Below are 25572 nucleotides of genomic sequence, written 5' to 3' on the forward strand. Positions count from 1 at the left end.
TAATTGTAAATCTAAGCGGTCACGACTAACCGCGTGGACAGCATTCCAGCGCGTATTCGTAAATCGCGTGTGTGTATAAATCCAACGACTTTTTATTTCTGTGACACTACAATTTCCGGGGGCTGGTTCATGGCAACACTTCTTTTGGATTTCCTGCCGGAAAGCTCTTCACTTGGTGCGGGATTTTGGCGCCCGCTGATGCCGGCGCCACGCTGCTGGCTGCAATTTGGTCCACGCCGAGGCCTGCACTCGACCATTCGTTTTGGAAGCAGCCAGGCTGCACTCGAACTGACGCTTCACGCTCGCGGCACCGCCGCGGAACTTGATGAAACTGGTGCAGCCAATTCGAAGAGACCTGTAATATTGAAACGCCGCCGCGGTGGCTCAGTGGCTATGGTGCTCGGCTGCTGGCCCGAAAGACGCGGGTTCGATCACGGCCGCGGCGGCTGAATTTCTTTGGAGGAGAAATTCGAGGCCCGTGTACTGTGCGATGTCAGTGCACGTTAAAGAACCCCAGGTGGTCGAAATTTCCGGAGCCCTCCACTACGGCGTCTCTCATAGCCTCAGTCGCTTTGGGACGTTAAACCCCATAAACCAAACCAAACCAATATTGAAACGCACTGAGAACCGGGCACGTTTGTAGCGCGGAGCTGAAACTTGCCCCCATTGCTCAGCTAAGTGCGTATTATGCAAATCCCCAAAGTTTTTTTTTTGTAGCTGCTTTCGCTTCCTCTCTGTAGTTTTTTTACTCTTTACTTAAGCCTTGTCGCCGTCGCTGCCGGCAGATGGCGCAAGTAGTAAGTTTCCCGGAAAGCTGGGCCTGATCGGGCATATGACGCGAGCAGTGACCTAGTTACATATGGAAAACTTCACGAAGTTACCGGAACCATGAAAATGATCACCAAGCGGCTGTTCCACCTAAATCAATGCGCTCCACTTGAGCTTTACTTACGAGGCAAGACGGGAGCTGCGAATTTTGTTTTACACAAAAAAAGTGGGAAGACTGTCGTTTCTGATAAGGTCTCTGGAGCAAGATTTTAGCTGGAATTTGCATGGAAGCAAGAACGTCTCTGTGTGTAAGCGATATTAGAGAGATTTAGCGTAGCGGAGACATACTAGCGCAGACGTCCGCTAAACCGGTATACATCCACGATAATACGTTTCCGGTAGGCTAAGTCTCTCTGTTAAGAGTGCAGCTGCCGTCGATGCGAGGCAGCTCGCCTAGCCTGCTTTGCCGTTCTCCTCGCTGCCAAATGCCTCGTGGAGATCTATCGCGTGTTGCTGTTAATTCGCGGTTGTCGTGGCGATAACAACATTAGTCTTTCGTAATAAGCGACAGCTCGCTCCAAAGCTTCGCTTCGGAGAGGCCGACACCAAGCCGGCAGCGCGCTACCAGTCCGGCTGCAGCCAAGCGCTGTACCCCTCCTGGCACAAACTTTGTGGTGACGCGATGGCGTTGTAGTGCGAAAACGAAATTCCCATTTGTCGTCTGACGTCACTGGCTTTGGACTATTTAGCAAGGAGCATGACGTCACAAATAAGAAATAAAGAAATGTAAAGAAATAAAAAGAATTGAAACTAAAAATCTCAGCACTTAAAAAGAAATAACGAAGAAAAAGATTTCAATAAACGAAAATAAAGCAGAATTTAAACTAAAAAAAGATAAAGAGCGCCCGAGGCCGCTGAAGGGATCCACTAAGCTATCGCGTCGTATACTTTTAAGGCGGAACCCAAATTTTTTTTATTTTTTTCTGGAGCAACGCATCGGTGTGACGACGACACGAGCCGTTGTCGGAATGGTCGCACCGCACATCAACGGCAGTTGGTCCTTTTTGTTTTCGGCTGCCATGTTATCGTGCGGGAAGATGAAGGCGTTAGGCAGGCGAGGGGCGCTGCCATTTTGCTCGCTGCCGTGTGTGCCCAGCGTTTCTCCCGCGCCCGGTGTGTGTGATGCGCACTGGCGGAAATGGGCCGCTCGGATGCTCCACGAAAAGCTGTGAGCGGCCTGCTCTGCGCTCTCGAGTTACTCCGCAGGTTTCGCGTTCTTTTTTTATGCGCCTCTATCGGCTAAACATAGTAACATGGTTTAAAAAACATCCATGCATTGGGGAGAAATACACTTCTCAGTGCCAGACTTACAGTCCACTGCTTGTCTTCTCGTGCTCCGCGGTGTTGCGCTTCGTCCGAGTGCACATGTTCATTGAAAGTGATCATTGGTTATGAAAAAGACGTAAACGTGAAACTTTAGAACAAGTGCTCGATAAATCTTAAAAGCGAAACGCGTGTGACTTGTGGCATTTGCAACAGAAGGTGCCACGCATCCGCATGAGTATTTTGTTTGTAACTCATTGAGATAGACCTTTTTGCAGCCGAAGCAATTCTAGGAAGGTGGCATTCACTGCTGCAGTATTTTGGTTAGAAAAAAGCAAGTTCGGCAGCCATGCATATTGAGCCTAACAGCTGCATGCTCCAAGTCCTGCTTTCTCTCATAACTAAGAGGTTGGGGCCTGCGCGCAACTCTACTGCGGGAGACGCGCGGCGGACGCTATTGATTCCCGGAGGAACACAGTTCGGTAATTGCAGTTTCTTGAGGATAACTTTCTGACTGAAGCGTGCAATGATATCAAAGTTGGATTAGTAATTTCATCCAATCGAGCAGGCTATAAACAGGGCTAGAATAACAGGGATAGGTCCCCGTACAAAATGGTCCCCGAGAAAGCGCCCTCTGGGGAAAAATGTGCCCAAGTGAAAAATTACACAAAGAATGAAATCTTCTTGTACCCACTTGACAAATAATCGCCTTCTGTATTGGACTCTTCCTTTGAATTCGAGAATATATTAAGCATTTTGCAGCACCAGCTCACGCCACGGTCATGAAATCTTCGTTCTTAAAATAAATACAGCTTCGTGCAAATCAATACTGGCACAAGCATCAGTTCTTTATCTCCTCTGCATACTGTTACACTACGTCTCTAACCCGTGCACTTACAATGCAAACGCCAGTGAAAGCGCGAAGCTGCTTTCTCCGGGTGGAATGCATAGGCGCTGAACTACCACCTCCTGAGTATTGCACCATGGTCACGTACGTGGTAACTCGATGATAGCGTACAGGATATAAGCAGTGCTTGTGCCACGCTGTCATCATCCTGTAAATGCGGTGCCCGGCAATAAAATTATTTGTCTTGTATCTACTCTGTATGCCAAGATCTCATCTAGTGTTCTGTTGCGAACCTTCCTAGCCTTCAGTTGCACACTTGCGTTTGCGGGGCGGTGATTCGTTCCCCTGTCAAGCAAGTGAAATCCGCCTCATGGGGTATAAGCCCACTAGTGGCACCTCCAGCTTGCGAAGTTGACGCTCAAATCTCTGCGGGTTAGGAGACGCTTGATGGCACCCATTTTGGGACATTTTTCCCTACTTCGCAAATGAGGACGGGGACGTATCTTCTGGGCACGTTTTTTCCAGAGCGCATCAGTTCCTAACTGTGCCTGTATTTCTGGCTTGCTTCGCAGGGATTTGAGCCACAACAGACTGGCCGCACTGGGGGAGAAAATGCTGCGAGGCTCGACACTCCTCAAAAACCTGTAAGTTTTACCCTGTGGAGTCTCTGGCGCTGGCAGCGTTGTGACCTTTGATTACGCACTAGGTCACCGAAGCTGCGATGGGCTTCACATTTTGCGAGTTCAAAAGGTGCTGGGATTATCGTCGTTTATCTCTGCGAAGTATCTGCTGGCGGATTTTTAGGAATACTTGTTAGTGCACAAAGTTTGCCGTATTTCCGATTTTCTGTAAAAGTCAACGAAACACTTTGCGGCAGAACCGGCGGAAATGAGATGCGAACATATACTGTCATCGCCATTGGTAGGGCTCCAAAATAAGAGAGTAATTACTCATTAACATCCACCCAACATCAGCCACGTGGAGCGACACCAGTGATGTGAGTGCTGCCCCAGTTGCGGGCAACTACGCTAGAAGGGCTGCCACATTATTAAGGCTGCAATTTCGGCTGCCGTAAGTCGGCTCAACTTGTTAGGAATGAAAATTACTCGCGCTTATTCGTCACAGGTACACTTAGTACAGGTCCTTCCAGTATCAAGAAAGTAGAGCAAAACGTTGCCGCCGCGGTGGCTCAGTGGTTATGGTGCTCTTCTGTGTGACCCGAAAGACGCGGGTTCGATCCCGGCCGCAGCGGCCGAATTTCGATGGAGGCGAAATTCTGGAGGCCCGTGTACTGTGCGATGTCAGCGCACGTAAAAGAACGACAGGTGTTCGAAATTTTCGGAGCCCTCCACTGCGGCGTCTCTCATAGCCTGAGTCGCTTTGGGACGTTAAACTCCATAAACCAAACCAACAAGAACGTTGGGCCAGTTGGTGTAGCGACATATTTAGGAAAACTTTGCGCAGATTAACACAATACGGGAGAGAGAAGTGCGGACGCACGCACGCACGCACGCACGCACACGCACACGCACACGCACACGCACACACACACACACACACACACACACACACACACACACACACACACACACACACACTCACTCACTCACTCACTCACTCACTCTCTCTCTCTCTCTCTCTCAAGCGCAAACTTGCAACTGTATTCTCCCGTCTTGTGTTAATCTGCGCAAAGTTTTCTTCAATAAGTATCAAACGAAGTGAACGCATTCAAGGAACATTTTCCTGTTTTGCGGCTACATTTCCCCTCCGCGTGTAACATCCAAGAGTCACTGTCCCCTTTGTTACCAAAAATTCGTAGTTTTGTTCAAACGGGCTGTTCCCTTTCATATCGGAGGGGCCTGTAGGTCACAGATTCCTAAATTTACAAATTAAATGGCCCAGCCTGCCAGGTGTTATCACTGCGTGTCATTACAACGTCACATCCTGCTTACAGAAAAACGCTTTGAGAGTAGTGAAAAGTGAACCGCGGCTAGTTGCATTCGAGCTACAGTGTCAGGTAATTTACGAGTCAACTTGTTGTTTTCATGGATTCCACCGGCGTTTGCCCTTGTTGGAATCGGAAACAAAGACGCTGGCAGAGGGCGATGCTTGTGCCACCCGTTCAGATGAGTCTTCCTCCAGAATTTAGGGGAAATAAAGTGAGCTGTTTGGTTCTCCATAGTGTTCGCCAACTTCAGAACTCTGGACTGTCCGCCTTTGAGGCATCAAAAATAGGCTACCGGCATGAGTTTCAAGATGCGAGATGGGGTGTCTTTCACAAAATCTTGTGGTGGTTGATATCAGCGTACTCTGGGCTTTCCGCATTTCGCATAATCGCCGAACAGCACCATGTCAGGGAAACAGCAAGTAAGGGGTTGCTTTTTCAGACATGGTTAGTGGAGTAACGTTGCTTGTTATGAGCAGGTGCTTTTGCGCATTTAAGTGTTTGGGAAAATCGCCCTTTTTTGTTTCTTCTCAGCCAGGTGGACAACAATGAGATTTCCTGCATTGACGACGCAGCCTTGCGTGGCCTGAGGAACATGGAGATCTTGTAAGTGTCCCCTCGCTGCTTACCATTTTGCTTCTTTGTCGTGAGTGCTCAGATATCTGAGCATGCAGCTTGCCACTCGTGTCGTTGGCGCCTGAAAGCCACCATCATTTCTGAGGGGGACGCGTCCTTGCGAATGGGGTCAGAAACGGTCATGTGACCGAGCGGACGGCTCCAGCGATGTCATTGACGCGCCCGTCTCTGCCGGCCGTGCAGCGGCACCGACATAGTCGTAGCAAAACATGAAGATATCTTCTGGTAGAGAAATACGTATACATTCATTGTGGCTCACTGGAGACATCGAGACATGTTTAGGTGTGAATTTTTTTGTATAACGTAAAACCGCGATCGGCTATGATAGCCAAGGATCTCGGTGCAGTCGACCCTGACGTCTGCGAAGAACGTCACAACATTTTTTTGCGACACCGCTGGCGATCTTTATCTGAAACAGCGTCGCGCAAATCGGTTAACGTTAGCGCTATTTCTACTCCAGAAAGTGGAAAAAGGCATCACACCGCGGTCGTGTACGACTCGTTCGATCGCTAGTCGGCCAGTCTCCGCTAAAAATAGCCCATATATGCAATGCAATCGGCCCCTAATATCTGAAGACTACCTCCATTGAAAGTTACACTATCCTGAAACGTGCTATAACGTTTTGAGAACAACGGCGTGATTCGTGTCGCTAGCTAGCTAAGCAGTACAATTTCAATCGTTGGTAATTACAACCGGGAAATTCACATTGATTTCTCATATAGCTAAGATCAGATACAGGTTAAATCATCCGCAATTCTAGCTAGCACACTGCAGCCTTCACTAGCTTTTTTACTAATCTATGCACAGTAGTTACCTAGATGGTGTTCAGGCTAACTTTAGCCAAGGGTTGAAAGATAAAAAATTTAGATAGGCCTAGGAAACAAGTTACATACACCTACCAACCTGCTTGCGCGTCAGAGGCAATTTTTGTGTTGCTATCAATTAATTAGCAATTACGATAATTTTTCTAAACGACTAAATATTCACTTTAGAGAGCAAATGTGAACAGCAAAGTTGGAGAGCACCTTCAGAAACCCCCGTTCTATTTATTCTCGGTAAAGAAAGCCTCACGTGTATCGTTTTTCCGAGCTGCAAAGAAACTCCGCGAAATAGAAAAAAAAATCACCTGACTAGCGCATCCGCGAGGCACGATTGTGCCATAGATTGTGCTGCTCTCAGTCCTGACTTCAGTGAACGAAATCAGCTGCTGGCAAGCGTGACGACCTCGTTGCTCCGGCAGGCCGATATGTCGGCGGTGGTTGCGGCACAACTTGCGCCGTCACGCTTGCAGGCTGGCTCGCGCGGGCGCCGCAACCACCGTCGACATATCGGCCTGCCGGAGCAGTGAGGTCGTCGCGCCGTACCAGCAGCTGATTTCGTTCACTCAAGCCAGGATTGAGAGCAGCACAACCGTGGCGCGCGAATGCGCTAGTCACGTGATTTTTTATATTTCGCGGACTTTCTTTGAAGCTCGGAAATAAGATACACGTGAGCCTTTCTTTATCGCAAATAAATATAATGGGGGTTTCTGAATGTGTTGTCCAACTTTGTTATTCGCATCTGCTGTCTAAAGTCAATATTTGCGCATTTAGACAAATTATCTTAATTACTACTTAATTAATAGCAATGCAAAAAATTGCCTAGATGCGCAAGCCGGCTGGTAGCTGTATGCAAGTGGTTGCCCTGGCCTACCTCAAATATCTTAATTTTTAACGCTTGGCTAAAGTTAGCCTGGACACCTTTTATATACGTGGGTTGCCCCTGTAATGTAAACAGGCTGTCTGTCCACTTAAGTGTTATTGCAAAAGACATTTATTCAATGACATAAGAAATGTGTGTGTGAATTGTGCGTATTAAAATTGCATATTTTAGCACGTTGCTGTGCATTTGCTGTACATTGTGCATATAAAGGAAATACTGACACATATTACATACATACATACATCTTTATTAACTCTCACAAGCTTACATCAGTAACAGAGGAGAGAGGACGCAAGGCAAAAAGCTGCGTTGGTGCAGCTTGAGGGCCACCCTGCGCCCCCTGCCGGCGGTATCGCCTGGCAGCTAATCACAACAGCAGTGGAAGAGCGCACTCACAAGCACAAAGGAAAATACAGTCACAAAATATATACATCAACATTTGCACGACGTTATGCCTCTGTTATCACTCGACATTATTGGACAAAAGAAACTGCTCAAAATTTTTATGTACAAGGAACGCATTTATAATCAACAGAGATACAAATCAAGTAGAAAGAAGATACACAAAGCTATATATATATATATATATATATATATATATATATATATATATATGTTCTAATCATGATGTCAAAATGATGCACATTCAAACAAAGGAACACATTCAAACACATTCAAACAAAGGAATAAGTGTTATTAATTTATGCCGTGAAGTCTTTTCAAGTATGATGTTGTTCTTGTGCAGAATATTGAGGTAGTGTGGTAGACTATATGTCACTGACTGCTTACCGTATGTAGTGCGGCAGAAAGGTACGGACCATGACATTTTGTTCCGTGTGTTATAAGATGGAATCGAACGAATGAGGCTGAAACTTGATAAGAGGAGATCATTCTTAGTTGAAACAGCATTTTTATACATAGAGATTAACTTGAATGGGAATAACTCTGAGAGTTTCATGATACTGAACCTTGCAAAGTAGGAAGCCGTATGAGTACACCATGGCACATTAGCTATTAATCTAATTGCTCGTTTTTGCGCCATTAGAATTTTCGTTTGGTTTTGCTTGGTTGTTGTCCCCCAGACCATGGGACAATAAGTTATATGTGGCAATATAAATGCATTGTAAATTAATAATTTAACTCTAGGCGGAAGCGTGTGCCTCTGGCGGCATAGGATGCCATTAATCTTGTTTATTTTAGCGCAGATATTCTCAGTATGTTTATCCCATGTAAGTGATTCGGTCCAAACAACACCAAGACATTTCACAGCTGGCACGACATCAATTTTTTTGTTTCCTAACCAAAGGTCAAAATTTGCACGCACCATTCTGTTTTTAGCTCGGAATATTATTGCTTTGGTCTTCGTGATGTTTACCCTTAGGTAGTTCTTAAAGGACCATTGACGCAGGAATTCTAAGAACTTATTGCCGTGTTCTAGCAGGTCTCTTTCTGTGTTACCTGAGGAAAGCATTGTGAGGTCGTCTGCATACGCTATTATGTTGACAGGAAGGGGAGCAGAAAATATATCATTAATGTAAATATTAAATAATAGGGGGCCCAGAATGCTGCCTTGTGGTACACCAGAGAGGATAGCTTGCGAGGTTGATATAGTGTTATTAAGGGAGACCATTTGTTTACGATATTTCAGATATGATTCAATTAAAGATAAGCTGTTACCTCTAATTCCATAGTTATTGAGTTTATGTACCAGTAAAGCATGATTAAGCAGGTCAAATGCTTTGGAAAAATCAACAAATATTCCTAGTACAAGGAGCTTTTCCTCAAACGCATTTATTATTATTTCTTTTTGCTTAATTAGTGCCGTTTCCGTGGACCTTTGTTTTCTGAAACCAAACTGACTCTCTGATAAAACTGAATGTTTGACTAGAAAAGTATTTATTCTCACATAAATAATCTTTTCCAGACCTTTGGATAATATCGGAAGAATGGAAATAGGCCTGTAGTTAGCCATATCTGAGGTAGCACCACCTTTGTGAATGACAGCCACTTTTGCTACCTGCATTTCTTTTGGAAACACGCCAGATTCTATGGCTAGATTATAGATATGCATTAGTATTGGAGCTAGTATGTCAACTGCAAATTTGAAGGGTTTGATCTGAAAGCCATCTTTATCTTCAGCTCTGCTATTTCTTAGATTCCTAAACACTGTCACTATTTCACCTTCATCAGTGGGATACATGAACAGGGATTCCGGAATACATGGTGTATTATACGCGTAACCCACAGGTGTGTCGGAGGGACAGCATAACGTTTTGGTTATGTTAACAAAGTAATTATTAAATTCATTACACAGTTCCTCCCCACCTATTGGTATACCATCTTTCATTATTGTCGTAATAGTTGTTTTTGAGGTGCGATTTAGTAATTTGTTCAGTTGGTCCCACTGGTTGTGAACACTTCTATTGGACCCCACCGAAAATGCATTACTAAAATAGCTTAGCTTAGCAGTTCGCAATTCTCTATTCAGCTGGTTTCGGTATTTCTTATATTTCTCAAGCTTGGAAGGCTCCCGTGATTTCATGAATTGCGCAAACATTTTTTCTTTGGTCCTTATTTTGCGCAGCAGTTCTTGCGTAACCCACGGCTTCTTTGGATTGCGTTTGCGCAATCCAAAGAAGCCAATCAATGTCTAGCTTCAACAACTAGAGTAACAAGGCATTGCCATCCGCATAAATTACCTCCTTTGTTTGCCCGCTCCAATAACTTTAAATATTCTTTCTTTCCTCGAACTATAGCAGAATGGAACAACCTACCCCCCCCCCCCCATGTGTTTGTATCCGAAAATGTGCTTTCCGCCATTGAACAAGTACTTGACCGTTAACTATTGTATGTTGCTTGTTGCGACTTGTTTTATTTTCATGCTCCGTATCGCTTCTACTGAATTCTGCTGTTGGCGTCGTCTTCTGCTGGTCGTCGGAGTTCTCTGTATGTTTATCCCACTCCTGCTTGGGCCTTAACGGCCTGCAGTATTGTATAAATAAATAAAATAAATAAATAAAAATGTATATGCAGTGCATGAATTTAGCCATACAGAGATAGCCTGTGCATAGCATGCAAAGTAACTGTTGTGTAAATTTGCTTTGATATTTATTGAAATGAATTATCAGGAAAATTCTCAATGGACACTTTATGCAGATAGGATCATATTGACTTGCCGTCGTGAGTGACAGAATAATCATTTAATTGTCCGATTTATTTCAATATTTATTTAATCTCAACTGCCCTAAATGACAACACTTGAGCGGCAAGCTCTGAAACGGAGTGCCAAGTAGGAGCTAGGTAGGCTAATCTTTGACTGCATGGTTTTTCTACAGAGACGAGTTTGAAGAACAAGCAGTCAGCAAGAAAAGCTGGGTGAAAGACCAGGTCCAATACCATTCCAGCCTTATGTGGTGTGAACAAAAACTGATGTTGAAATGCAGTAGCATGAGTCAAGACTTAATAGTGTTAGTACGGCTGGTGTGGGAGTTGTAAGAGATGATTTGGTTATGCGGTTGTACATAGGAGGAAAACCTGCAGCTTCTACACGAACTGAAGAAATTGAAAATTTCACTTACGTGCTGTGACACTCGAGCTTCTAGAATAGTCAGAGAATACGACAAGTACCTCGGTTTTGAACTGGTCTCAGTACTTCAGCAATGTTAAATGTGAGTCATATATGGCATTGTTATACCCCAGCTGAGTGTGTGCTGGAGTTTTAAAATCGAGTTACTTAGCAGGCGATGCTCAAGAGATGTTGCAGCGTAAATATCTTAGACTATGGGTATGAAAAAAAAGCCAACTGTCATTGAAGCAAAGGAAAGGTTAGGGGAATGTTTCTACTTTTTAAAAACAGAAATGCTCCCCTATACTGTTCTCGGCTTCACTGACTGTTGCTGTCTTCACACATGTGTTGACACGAGCCCAAGAATTTCCTATCCGTGTCTATTAATTAGATGATTCGTGGTTGGACATGGCTTAATACGCTCACAGCATGTTAGATGGTAACATCAATGGCTGAATATCGCAACAAGTATGCAAATATTCCGTTTTTGGCAAGGCCTTCTAAGTAGGCGAAAGTAATTATGCTGACAGTAAAAAGTATTTGCGCTGTTCTATGAAGAATGGCAAATAGGCCGTCCTCTAGCATGCAGATGACTGTTCTGGACCACTGGAACGTTTTTATTGATCGTAGGATAGCATACCACGTAGTAATCAATGAAGACTAGTTAAACGGAACACTGAAATGAAGGTCATTTATGAATGTAAGCAAAAGGGAATGTCCAATAACAATAAATACCTTTGTGAGATATTCCAGCGGCTTAAAAAGACACAGGCGAAAGTAGAGAAGACAGGACGAACGCCGGTACTAGGAAGTATGTCATTAAGCGTAGAAGGCTGGCCTAATTGGTTGCTGGTTGGAAGCCGCTGGAATGTCTCACAATTGTACTAGCAACCTACTAGCCCAGGTTTCTGCGCTTAATGACATACTTTCTAGTACCGGCGTTCGTCCTGTCTCCTCTACCTTCGTCCGTGTCTTTTTAAGCCACTGGAAAGTCTCACAATTGTACTAGCAACCAACTAGCCCAGCTTTCTACGCTTAATGACATACTTTCTAGTACCGGCGTTCGTCCTGTCTCCTCTACCTTCGTCCGTGTCTTTTTAAGCCACTGGAAAGTCTCACAATTGTACTAGCAACCAACTAGCCCAGCTTTCTACGCTTAATGACATACTTTCTAGTACCGGCGTTCGTCCTGTCTCCTCTACCTTCGTCCGTGTCTTTTTAAGCCACTGGAAAGTCTCACAATTGTACTAGCAACCAACTAGCCCAGCTTTCTACGCTTAATGACATACTTTCTAGTACCGGCGTTCGTCCTGTCTCCTCTACCTTCGTCCGTGTCTTTTTAAGCCACTGGAAAGTCTCACAATTGTACTAGCAACCAACTAGCCTAGCTTTCTACGCTTAATGACATACTTTCTAATACCGGCGTTCGTCCTGTCTCCTCTACCTTCGTCCGTGTCTTTTTAAGCCACTGGAAAGTCTCACAATTGTACTAGCAACCAACTAGCCCAGCTTTCTACGCTTAATGACATACTTTCTAGTACCGGCGTTCGTCCTGTCTCCTCTACCTTCGTCCGTGTCTTTTTAAGCCACTGGAATGTCTCACAATTGTACTAGCAACCAACTAGCCCAGCTTTCTACGCTTAATGACATACTTTCTAGTACCGGCGTTCGTCCTGTCTCCTCTACCTTCGTCCGTGTCTTTTTAAGCCACTGGAAAGTCTCACAATTGTACTAGCAACCAACTAGCCCAGCTTTCTACGCTTAATGACATACTTTCTAGTACCGGCGTTCGTCCTGTCTCCTCTACCTTCGTCCGTGTCTTTTTAAGCCACTGGAAAGTCTCACAATTGTACTAGCAACCAACTAGCCCAGCTTTCTACGCTTAATGACATACTTTCTAGTACCGGCGTTCGTCCTGTCTCCTCTACCTTCGTCCGTGTCTTTTTAAGCCACTGGAAAGTCTCACAATTGTACTAGCAACCAACTAGCCCAGCTTTCTACGCTTAATGACATGCTTTCTAGTACCGGCGTTCGTCCTGTCTCCTCTACCTTCGTCCGTGTCTTTTTAAGCCACTGGAAAGTCTCACAATTGTACTAGCAACCAACTAGCCCAGCTTTCTACGCTTAATGACATACTTTCTAGTACCGGCGTTCGTCCTGTCTCCTCTACCTTCGTCCGTGTCTTTTTAAGCCACTGGAAAGTCTCACAATTGTACTAGCAACCAACTAGCCCAGCTTTCTACGCTTAATGACATACTTTCTAGTACCGGCGTTCGTCCTGTCTCCTCTACCTTCGTCCGTGTCTTTTTAAGCCACTGGAAAGTCTCACAATTGTACTAGCAACCAACTAGCCCAGCTTTCTACGCTTAATGACATACTTTCTAGTACCGGCGTTCGTCCTGTCTCCTCTACCTTCGTCCGTGTCTTTTTAAGCCACTGGAAAGTCTCACAATTGTACTAGCAACCAACTAGCCCAGCTTTCTACGCTTAATGACATACTTTCTAGTACCGGCGTTCGTCCTGTCTCCTCTACCTTCGTCCGTGTCTTTTTAAGCCACTGGAATGTCTCACAATTGTACTAGCAACCAACTAGCCCAGCTTTCTACGCTTAATGATATACTTTCTAGTACCGGCGTTCGTCCTGTCTCCTCTACCTTCGTCCGTGTCTTTTTAAGCCACTGGAAAGTCTCACAATTGTACTAGCAACCAACTAGCCCAGCTTTCTACGCTTAATGACATACTTTCTAGTACCGGCGTTCGTCCTGTCTCCTCTACCTTCGTCCGTGTCTTTTTAAGCCACTGGAAAGTCTCACAATTGTACTAGCAACCAACTAGCCCAGCTTTCTACGCTTAATGACATACTTTCTAGTACCGGCGTTCGTCCTGTCTCCTCTACCTTCGTCCGTGTCTTTTTAAGCCACTGGAAAGTCTCACAATTGTACTAGCAACCAACTAGCCCAGCTTTCTACGCTTAATGACATACTTTCTAGTACCGGCGTTCGTCCTGTCTCCTCTACCTTCGTCCGTGTCTTTTTAAGCCACTGGAAAGTCTCACAATTGTACTAGCAACCAACTAGCCCAGCTTTCTACGCTTAATGACATACTTTCTAGTACCGGCGTTCGTCCTGTCTCCTCTACCTTCGTCCGTGTCTTTTTAAGCCACTGGAAAGTCTCACAATTGTACTAGCAACCAACTAGCCCAGCTTTCTACGCTTAATGACATACTTTCTAGTACCGGCGTTCGTCCTGTCTCCTCTACCTTCGTCCGTGTCTTTTTAAGCCACTGGAAAGTCTGACAATTGTACTAGCAACCAACTAGCCCAGCTTTCTACGCTTAATGACATACTTTCTAGTACCGGCGTTCGTCCTGTCTTTTCTACCTTCGTCCGTGTCTTTTTAAGCCACTGGAAAGTCTCACAATTGTACTAGCAACCAACTAGCCCAGCTTTCTACGCTTAATGACATACTTTCTAGTACCGGCGTTCGTCCTGTCTCCTCTACCTTCGTCCGTGTCTTTTTAAGCCACTGGAAAGTCTCACAATTGTACTAGCAACCAACTAGCCCAGCTTTCTACGCTTAATGACATACTTTCTAGTACCGGCGTTCGTCCTGTCTCCTCTACCTTCGTCCGTGTCTTTTTAAGCCACTGGAAAGTCTCACAATTGTACTAGCAACCAACTAGCCCAGCTTTCTACGCTTAATGACATACTTTCTAGTACCGGCGTTCGTCCTGTCTCCTCTACCTTCGTCCGTGTCTTTTTAAGCCACTGGAAAGTCTCACAATTGTACTAGCAACCAACTAGCCCAGCTTTCTACGCTTAATGACATACTTTCTAGTACCGGCGTTCGTCCTGTCTCCTCTACCTTCGTCCGTGTCTTTTTAAGCCACTGGAAAGTCTCACAATTGTACTAGCAACCAACTAGCCCAGCTTTCTACGCTTAATGACATACTTTCTAGTACCGGCGTTCGTCCTGTCTCCTCTACCTTCGTCCGTGTCTTTTTAAGCCACTGGAAAGTCTCACAATTGTACTAGCAACCAACTAGCCCAGCTTTCTACGCTTAATGACATACTTTCTAGTACCGGCGTTCGTCCTGTCTCCTCTACCTTCGTCCGTGTCTTTTTAAGCCACTGGAAAGTCTGACAATTGTACTAGCAACCAACTAGCCCAACTTTCTACGCTTAATGACATACTTTCTAGTACCGGCGTTCGTCCTGTCTCCTCTACCTTCGTCCGTGTCTTTTTTAAGCCACTGGAAAGTCTCACAATTGTACTAGCAACCAACTAGCCCAGCTTTCTACGCTTAATGACATACTTTCTAGTACCGGCGTTCGTCCTGTCTCCTCTACCTTCGTCCGTGTCTTTTTAAGCCACTGGAAAGTCTCACAATTGTACTAGCAACCAACTAGCCCAGCTTTCTACGCTTAATGACATACTTTCTAGTACCGGCGTTCGTCCTGTCTCCTCTACCTTCGTCCGTGTCTTTTTAAGCGCCACTGGAATGTCCCACAATTGTAGTAGCGACCAACTAGCCCAGCTCTCTACGCTTAATGATAATACCTTTGGGTTGCCTGAGATTCAATGGAATGAAAGGCAGGATGAGTAAGAGTTAGCATGGGCCAGCTGCTGACAGCCGTGTAGAATCACTTAGATCCAGTTCAGAATAGTAGGACGCAAGTTAAAACATGAGCACTTCGGCATTATACCAAGGGACTTTATCGCGTGCATTCTCAAAGAGACCAAGGTGCAAGTGTATGTCCTGACGACGCCCTTGACTGCCTAAAACGAGCCAAATTTTTCTGCAACCTCGAACTGCGATCCGGTAACTGGAAAATCCCTATGCATGCCGGTGACAAAGAAAAGACAGCCTTTACTACCCCAGATAGATTTTACGAATTCAGTGTTATGCCTTTTGGGTTGTGCAACGCTACAGCTATGTTCGAGTGCTTGATTGATGCAGTCCTGCGAGGCCTCGAATGGAAAACTTGCCTTTATTACGCGGACGATATTGTCATCTTTTCGTAGGCCATTAAAGATCACCTTCAACGCCCGGATGAAGTCTTAACCGCGCTTGCAGGGGCTAACGCTCAGCTCAATACTAAAAAAAATGTCGCTTTGCCTCCAAATCCATTAAAGTGCTTGGCCACATCGTCAGAAAGGATGTAATACGACCTGACCTTGATAAATTTGCCTCTGCTCTCCATTTCCCCGTCCGTCGAGTGCCAAAGAGATTGATAGTTCCCTCCGACTGGCATTCTACTTTCGTCGGTTCATCCGCAACTTCGCGTCTATCGCGTCGCCTCTAGACAAGCTTCTCACTGCCGGCACAAATTTCGGCTGGTGTCTCGATTGCGAGGCAGCGTTTACAAAACTTAAACAAGCCCTGACGTCCGTTACTGTCCCCTGCCACTTTGATGAAACTGCTTCAACAATTGGGCACACCGACGCCAGCGGGCACGGTCTTGGAGCTGTGCTTTTGCAGTGGCAAGTTTCATCCGCCGAAAACGTCGTTGCCTGCGCGAGTCGTACCCTGACTCCAGCCGAGCGGAATCGCACCATCATCGAACAGGTGTGCCTCGCCGTGTTGTGGGCCGTTCAAAGGATTCGCCCCTATTTATACGGCCGACCCTTCACGATCCTAACAGGCCACCACGCTCTTGTGCTGGTTGTCCTCCTTAAATAACCTGTCTGGACGGCTCGGGCGCTGGATTCTCCGTCTACAAGAATTGAATTTTACATTCACGTACAAATCTGAAAAACAACATAAGGGCGCCGACGCTCTTTCTCGTTGACCGCTCACTTCGTCGTCACCCCAACCCATGTCGCCTCCTCCGTCACCAGGCCGTCCTGAGCATCCATCTGCAGTGTCAACTGCCTCCATTGATTTCGTCTCTCCAACCTTGTCCAAAGATCTCCTCACTTCGTCGTCACCCCAACCAACGTCGCCCCTCCGTCACCAGGCCGTACTGAGCATTCATCTGCAGTGTCAACTGCCTCCATTGATTTCGTCTCTCCAACCTTGCGCAAAGATCTCGTCTCCACTCAGTAGCCCGACACTTATTGCCGTACGCTCATCGACCGCATCACCGGTGCTACGCAGCCTCTGAATACTCGCCTGCGGCGCCAGCTCACCAGTTTCACCACAGAGAATGACACGCTGCTCCAGTACACCCACAACACTCTTGGCCCCTCCTGGGTTCGTGTCGTTTTCCGCTCCTTCCGCCGTCACTGTTGCAAGCGTTCCACGATGATCCGACTGCTGGTCACTTGGGTTTCCAGAAGGCCTACGATCGTATTAAAAGCCACTACTTCTGGCCAGGCCTTTCGACCAGCGTTGCAAAGTGCGCACTCCAGGGTTATTTGAAAAATATATGACCCGCTGTATTGGTCCCTGTGCAGTGCTGAACAAACGTCCCCCATTAATTATCGTCTCGCACCCGCTTCAGCTTCACCTGTTACCGACCGTCGCTGTCGTGGCACCGAGATCGTCCACTGCCACTCCTCAAGCCCTTTGCTCGTCAGCCCTATAACTCGCGAACAGGATGGTTGCTTTCGTCCAGGGGGGGGGGGGGGAGCGGGCATTTAGTGTGAGTATTTTGCGCGAACCTGATGTTCATTCTTTATATTCATAATTTCCAACCTTGGTCTTCATCGTGAACGCCATTTCTGCGGGGTGGCAATAAGCCGCTCCAGGCGTTCCCAATCTAATAAGTATACTCTTCGTTAAAGGAAACATATTTATTCGACTCGACGTTTCGATCGGAAGACCCTTCAAGAGTCTTCTTCACTCTTGAAGAATATCGGTCTTCCGACCGAAACGTCGAGTCGAATAAATAAGTTTCCTTTAACGAAGCGTATACTTTGCTATATACTCCTGTAAGCAGTCAAGTACTTCATGCTCTCATCATTATCATCATCATCGTCATCATTTATTAACCCTTAAGGGTCCCGTGGGGACATTACATAAGGGGGGATACAAGTGTCCGACGGTCATACATAAGAAAAGGCAAAAAAACCTATAACCTATATATATATATATATATATATATATATATATATATATATATATATATATATATATATATATATATATATATATATATATATAATTGGGGAGATAACAAATTCAGGGGGCACTTTGACTGTCTAAAGTGCGTAGAGGCGAAAGCGTTTTCCGCACCACTTTGACTGCTTCTGTGGCACTGGTGGCGTCACATGTAATTGAGTACTAATTGCTAAGTGAGGACAAATCACTAACTAATGGTTAATTACTGATTTGTGCCTGAATACTAATTAACTGCTGATTAATGACGCTTAAGCTTCGCCTTTAGGAGTGGAACGCGACAGCGTGTTGTAGCGCTGCCAGGGAGTCCACGGAACGCCACCACCCGTTCGGCGCGATGCCTTGCCCTTTGAACGCTTTTGAGGAAAGGAAAGGGCGCAGTAATTCTCTGTCATCTCGGTGGACACCTGAACCGCACCGTAGAGGAAGGGAGGAAGTGGGAGTGGAAGAAGAAAGACAAGGATGGCCCGTAATGAAGAAAATGAAAATTGTATTTGAGGAAAGGAAATTAAGCAGTAACTATCTCACATATCTCGGTGGACACCCGTCAAAATTCAGGGGGGCACTTTTTTGACCTAAAGTGCGGTCACTGATGTGTGTTTAAGATGTTAAGCATCGCCTGTAAGAGTGCAACGCGACAGCGTCTTGCAACGCTTCCAGGAGTCCATAGAACGCCATCGCCCATTCGGTTCTATGCCTCGCTCGTCGGTAAATTGGTTTTTGAGGAAAGGAAATGTATCTGTCTCTCATATCTCGGTGGACACCTAAACCTCGCCGGAAGGGAAGGGAGGAGGATGGGAGTGAGCGAAGACACCGTATTCACTAGACGCGCCTTTTCTTCCCAAACCATCGAGCTGGCATGGCGGAGTGGATAGCATGCTCGTCTCACACTCCGAAGACCGGGGTTCGATTCCCGAGCTCGACCAATTTCTTACTCGGTTTTATTTATTTATATGGCCTGACTAGAAGAGTTAATTAGGCTAATTGAGTAATTAAGCAATTAACTAAGCTCAGTCCCACTTACTTGGAGCATCACTATATGGTCCCTTCAATTGGTTGCATGGTTACTAGCCAAAGTACAATTGGCCCCGTTTGAAATTGGCGCACTGTGACGTCACGATCGTTTGGACCAACTGAAAAGCGTGACATTTCTGTCGACAACTGCTGCTTACAACGATGAGACATTAAAGGCTTTCGCCTTAATACGTTCTCCCCGCTTGACCGCGGCTGACACAGTTCAACAGCCGCGCGGACCCCACCCCGTGGTCGCGAGCGCTACCTAGCGCACGGCGACCACGGCGGGCCTTGCTCTGCGGGCACAAAGGAACGACACACTGGCTTACACAAACAAGGCATTTATTGCTATAACAACAATAACGCCAGCTAGCAACAAAATACACTCAGGAATCGAGGATGTCCGACTCACCAGCCCGGATACGAGCGAACGTTCGCCCACGCTAGGGCAAGAGGGAAGCTCCGAGGTCGGACGGGACGCGCTGACGGGAACATGTTACCACACCAGGTCACCCGCCGGCGAAGAGCGGAGCCTTGCGCGTGAACGTCCACGCGCTTCCCAGATGCCGAGCCAAAGAGAACCGTCCCTCCCCCGCGCGCGCGCAACAAAACGCCATCCGTGGCGCTGGTGTCCCTGCGACGCGAGCGCCCTCCCTTGTTAGTTAAAGTAACACAACTGAGAAGAGCCCCTCCCCGCAGGGGGGCGTCTGCAGCATGCAGACGTTGGTGAGTGGCGACACCACGGGGTATCCCGAGCATCCGCAGGGACATCCCCGCAGGGGGATGATAGTGAGCAATGCGTCACCACGGACCCGAGCATCCGCGCTTAGCTCTGCGTGGCATCGCCCTGTCCGGGGAAAAGGGGATCCTGGTGGTTGAGCCGATTCCGAGCGTTTGGACCTTTAAGGCCCCTCGGTGGAGGCAACACACCACTTTGGCCCCAGCTTCCTGTAGACGGCACCTCTGGCCTGACCCAACCGGGGGAAATCGGCAGTCGCCTTTTCCTGTCCTCTCCTCTATCTTTCACTTTCCTATTTCCTTTCTTACAACTTTCCTGGATGCTCCTCTCTTCTTCGTTTTTTCCTTTTTTCCTGGCGGCGAGGGTTAACCTTGTGTGACCAACTACCCTGAGATGAGTCATATTTGGTTATAGTTGGGGTGTAGAGCTGGCGTGGGCAGGACTTGCTTTCAAGTTCCTGTGGCGTCCCCTTGTTGGACTCCGTGGTGGGTGGCTGGCACCATGACCGAAAAACCAAATTTTTTATGGCTCCCCCCCTTTCCAAACCAGATCGCCCTCTCAAAAGAGGGCGGACCGATGTGACAGCTCAGTACATCGAGAAATCTAAGAAACTTTCACAAAATTCCATGTGCTCCACAGCGAAGCGACAGATAAAACTGCCCGAACGATATCTCCATTCTTGGTAGCAAAAAGCCTGACCGATGCCTTGGGCACGGGTTACAAGCTAAAAAAAATGCCTAGTGGCGACCTCCTTCTGGAGCTTAAAGACAACGGCCAACTTTCCAAGCTCTCCACCATTTTGTCAGTCGGGGAAACCCCGGTCTCAATAACTCCACACCGTTCCTTGAACAGTGTCCGTGGTGTCATTTCCGAAGCAGACTGTCTGCCTCACTGAGGAAGAAATCCTTGAAGGTCTCAGTGACCAGAATGTCACAGATGTACGTCGTGTTAAAATAAGGAAAGACGACAAAGAAATCCCGATGAAACATATAGTTCTGACATTCAACTCCAGCACACTTCCAGAGTCCATCGAAGCAGGCTACTTGAAAATAAATGTACGTCATTACATACCGAATCCACGAAGGTGCTTCAACTGTCAAAGATATGGACGTGGGTCACAGAGCTGCCGTGGCCACAAAACTTGCGCTAAATGCGCCTCAATAGACCATGCTTCTGAGAACTGTGAAGGAGCAGCAGTTCACTGCGCAAACAGCGAAGGTGATCATCCCGCATATTCTAGGTCATGCCCTTCTTGGAAGGCTGAGAAAGAAATCATCACAATGAAAACAAAACAAAATATAACTTTCAAGGAAGCAAGACAACTCTACCACGCGAAGAACACCTTCACGTTCTCCACAAAAACAAACTTTGCTGACGTGGTGCGCAGGGGCGGTGCACCACGCAGCACTCCGGCATCTGCCCAGGCCACCTTCACATAGCCTGTGGCAGGGCCATCCACGTCCCAGGCAGGGACAGCGAAGGCTGCCCTGCCATCTCCAAAGCAGGGAGTACCGGCCCACGAGTCGGCACCCCGCAGGACTTCCCCCCGCCGGGGGAGGTCCGACACCAACACATCCGCGGCTTCGCGGTCCTCCAGCACATCTGGTGAGGTGATGTATACAATTCCCAGTCCGCCCTCTTTGCAGCGTCGGACTGGATCTCTCGAGCGAAGAAAAGACAGAACCCCGGTAACGGGCCCAGAAGAGTAAATTCCTTCCATTCTGATATTGGTGAAAACAGCGCGAAAGAAGCCCGAAGGCGAAACGAGGAAGTGACAGGAAAGAGCGCTGAAAGAGCGCTGTCACTTCCTCGTTTCGCCTTCGGGCTTCTTCTTTCGCGCTGTTTTCACCAATATCAGAATGGACCAACTAGCCCAGCAAAAAGTTCTGCTAGATTCCTTCCATTCCATTCCCACCCCCAAAAAAACAAACATGACATTTGTAGTTCAATGGAACTGTAGAGGAATTTTGAGGAACTATAGTGGTATAACACATGTTCTAGGGTCAGTGATTCCTCTAGCTTTATGTCTTCAGGAGACCGATCTTGCTCCACAACATGCAAATATCTTAAAACATTATAAAACTTTTAGGTGTGATCGCGAGCATGCAAATGGACTCTCGGGAGGCGTCGCAATCGTCATCCAAAGCAGCGTCGCGGCTCAAGAAATCAAACTGAAAACAAAACTTGAGGCGGTTGCAGTTAGCTTCATCAGCTACAAAACTATAACAATATGTTGTGTATATCTTCCCCCACACATCACATTAACATGCCAAGATCTAGAAGGCCTGATCGATGAACTGCCGGAGCCATTTCTGGTAGTTGGCGATTTTAACGCTCACTCTCCGTTTTGGGAAAGCGAACGCTGTGACTCTAGAGGCCAAACAATCGAAGATTTTATACTTTCAAATAATGTCTGTCTTTTAAACACGGGAAAAGCCGCATAATGCTGCCCAAGGTCAGCAAAAATGAGCTTCCTTGATCTAGCTTTCGCATCACCATTACTTTTTAACGATTTTAAATGGGATGTTTTAAATGACCCCATGGGCAGTGATCACTTACCTACTGTCATCAGGCTCTCATCGTCTACTCCAATCATCCTCACAAGACCACGGCGCTGGAAAATTCACCTCGCGGACTGGTCACTTTCTACAAGAAGTGCCACTCTGGAAAATGAATTTTGTGACCACCTCAGCACAGATGAAATTAACGAGAAGTTTACTGAATGCATAATATCGGCCGCAACACTCGCTATACCACAAACAACAGGACTTGCACAAAAGAAACATAAAGTGTGGTGGACACTAGAATGCACATTAGCAAAAAAAACAACAAAACAAAGCCTGGAGCACTCTCCGTCGATATTGCACTCCAGAGAACTTACCTTTTAGAAGGCAAAATCCAGAGCGCGGTATGTTCGAAGAAATGCAGAGAAAACCTCTTGGCAGAAATATGTCTAATCAATAAACAGTTCAATAACATAAAAAAAATGTGGGAAAAAGTTTGTAAATTTACTGGTGACCACACCCCTTTCACACTTCAGCTCTTGACAACACCCGGGAAACAAACATCTTTAGAAGAACAGGCCAACATAATGGGCGAGCATTTTGCTGAGATCTAAAGCTCATCCAACTACACAAACACATCTCAGAAACACAAAGCAATAGATGAAAAACAAAAATTCCCGTCCGGAGCAGGTATACATGAGGATTACAACCAGCCTCTTCCACTGCAAGAATTAAATAAGGCATTAACGTCTGGAAAAAAGACAGCACCGGGACCAGACAATGTGCATTATGCTATGCTTGCCCATCCCTGCTAGGCTGCTGTAGAGGCAATGTTAAAATTCTTTAATAAAATCTGGACAACTGGAAATATACCTGACGAGTGGAAAAAAGCAGTCATAATACCTTTTCTGAAACCCGTAAAACCACCAAAAAGTCCTAGCAGTTACAGACCAATAGCCCTCACCAGTGATATATTTGTCGATGCTAGAAGCGTGTCCCACCAGGCATCGGGTCCAGGAGCACCGCCGCAATGCCGAAGGAGGAAGGAAACGTGGGCCGGAGACGGGGAGTAGGGGAAGTGAAGGGAAAAACTGTAATCACATATTTACATTATTTACATAGAGCGGGACTGAGAATGGCTCTCAGTGGAAGGGCAACGTCTTCGTCAACCGTAGTCGACTGGAGCTAGCAGGCTTCTCTTGGCCACACTCACGGCCGAGTTAAATATCGTCCGGTTTCCCCAGATCCCTGGCTGGGGAAAAATGGTCGACGAGCACTGTCCAATCGGATGGACCGAAGGGGACCTCCTTGTTACCGCCCACGGCTGGGCAGGTGCGAGCTTGTCCACTCTGTCGCAGCTGGGTCGAAGAGAGGGGAAGATTGCTGACTCATCCAGCCCCGCGGGGAAAGGAATCTCCTGAAGTCTTTCAGCAGGGGAATGAACTTGCCTCCCCGCCGATTGCCCAGAACGCGAGTCGGGGACACAGAATTCTTCAATTATCCGCCAGCGTGACGGCGCCGCCAGGTCGCCTCCGCATTCACGGTGGTTGCTCGGACAATAGCTCCTGGGCCTCGCCTGCCTTCGTCGCCGCTGCACTCCGTTCAAGGAATTTCGCTGGGGTTTTGGCTGACAATGGCCTTTGACATCCCTGCCACACTAATCCGCTGAGGCTCGGAGGGGCATTCCAAGCTTCTCACTTCCCATGGTCGTCGCGAGGTTGTCGACCTTGGCGATTGTTCACGGTAGCGGCTTGATCGGGCCCACGTGGTCCGAAGTGGACACAGGTGTGACGGGAACACACAAAGAGAACCGTCATTTTTCATTTCTTGACTTGGTCAGTGACCCAATTTTCCTTTGTGAATAAATAACACAAAGGGAGTTAAAGGGGGGGGGGGGGGGTAGAAACACAACAGCACGTCCGCCGCCCGAAGAGGTCTCGTAGTGGTTGCAGCCAACGCTGCTGCGCGCAGAGACCTGGAGTTGTGTCCGTTCGGCCTTTGGTCACAGCTGGGCCCAAAGGTTCTTCTTGCTTCGTTGACAGCTGTAACGAGCTCAACCAGCAAAGTCCAAAGCCCAACAAGCAGAAAGCGCCAAACCGACTTCAAGAACTGCCAAGCTGTTTTCGGTCAACAAAACCTCTTTAGAGAAAATGAGCTGTAGCGTGAAATTTACGTCCTCCTCCGAAAGTTGACATGTTTGACCAAACCAGAATACACAGAGCTTGTTTAGCCAAAAGGGAGGAAAATTTCCTAAAATTTTGGGGGGGTGCCGTAGCACGGTGTATGTCACAGAAAGCCACCGCCCGTGAGAGCACAAAGGGAAGGTGGAGCTGCTGAACACACATACAAAACAGACAAAAATGATTCCCGCTAAAGCAAAACCAAAATACAAATTTGCATAGCGGATTAACGTCCTGGGAGTCAGGAAAGGGCATTACACGGGATAGCTTCGGCTGAGGCCATCAGCGTTTCCATTACCTCGCACTTTACTGCAACGCATGTAAACTGAGTCCGGCAATGCCAATCTCCAAAATTTCGCTCTCATTTCGCATAGGAGAGTGTAATGAACAAAAAAACAAAAAACAAGCATTAAACTCAATATGAGATTATGCGTCATATCCGCCCCTTGCGCGGCCGCGGTCCGACAGCTGCTTTAGCAGATGAGACATTGCATAATGCTAGGAATTCCAGCTTGCATTTCTGTACAGAGAGTTAAATGAACAAAAAGAAACAAAAGACGGGATTATTCCTCGAATCCGTCTGCAAACGGCGTTGCGATCAGAGGAATTTACTGCTTCCTATTCTTCAGCCGCCCTCTGCGCGGCCGAGGTCCGATAGCTGCTCTAGCAGGTGCAACAGGACACAAGGCTAGGAATTTCAGCTTAGGACCCTTAACTGTTCCTCGTCCAAGTCTCGTGGTTCTGAAGTTTGGCTGACGCTCAGAAAGCAGAACGCGAGAAGGGAACGGACGAGTGCGAATGCCGTGCCAGCGTATCCGTCTCTCTCGGATCGGGTTCGCGCGTTGCGTTCTCTTGGCTTGTGTTCCCACGGGGCGGGTGCGAACTCTTGAGCACCGAGGTGCCAAATTGGGGCGGCTACGCGGTTCGGATTGCAGTCGAGCAGTCAACAAGAGCCGCACTTTCCCCTTAATTAACTCTTCCCGTTTGGCCACCTCTGTGCGCTGCCGCTCAGTGGAAACCCTCGCAGTTGGTTTGCGTGGCGCGTCACTAGCAAACGCTGAACCGTCACAGGTAAAGTCGCTGGCGTTCGCCTCATCATCAGTTTGTAATCCAGCCTGCTCTGGCTCACTACCGTGAGAGTTTATAAGCTTGACAGGGCCACGTGTGCCCTCTTCACCCGCGTGCTCTGCTGGCGCTGCGAATTCTGGAGCCTTCGAACTGGTGAGGACCTGTGCAGCGTTATCTCCAAGACTAAGGCCCTTTTCTTTGGGCAGCCTATCCAAGCGA

At 47.1% G+C, this 25572-nt stretch overlaps 1 protein-coding gene across 7 annotated transcripts in view; it reads left to right on the forward strand.

The window, feature by feature from the left end:
* sli (slit guidance ligand) overlaps nt 1-25572 on the forward strand; it is a 567521-nt gene that overhangs the window by 206888 nt on the left and 335061 nt on the right. For 6 of the 7 annotated variants that reach the window (XM_089578241.1, XM_089578242.1, XM_089578237.1 and 3 more), the window contains 2 exons: nt 3511-3582; nt 5418-5489. In XM_089578241.1, coding sequence (XP_089434367.1) covers nt 3511-3582; nt 5418-5489 — 144 coding nt within the window. Of the gene's footprint in view, nt 1-3510; nt 3583-5417; nt 5490-25572 lie in introns of those variants that run through there. The other variant, XM_089578243.1, reaches the window with a different exon arrangement.

Source organism: Amblyomma mixtum, chromosome 3 (genome assembly GCF_055824585.1).
Source record: "Amblyomma mixtum isolate Tamu chromosome 3, ASM5582458v1, whole genome shotgun sequence".
Classification (NCBI taxonomy): domain Eukaryota; kingdom Metazoa; phylum Arthropoda; class Arachnida; order Ixodida; family Ixodidae; genus Amblyomma; species Amblyomma mixtum.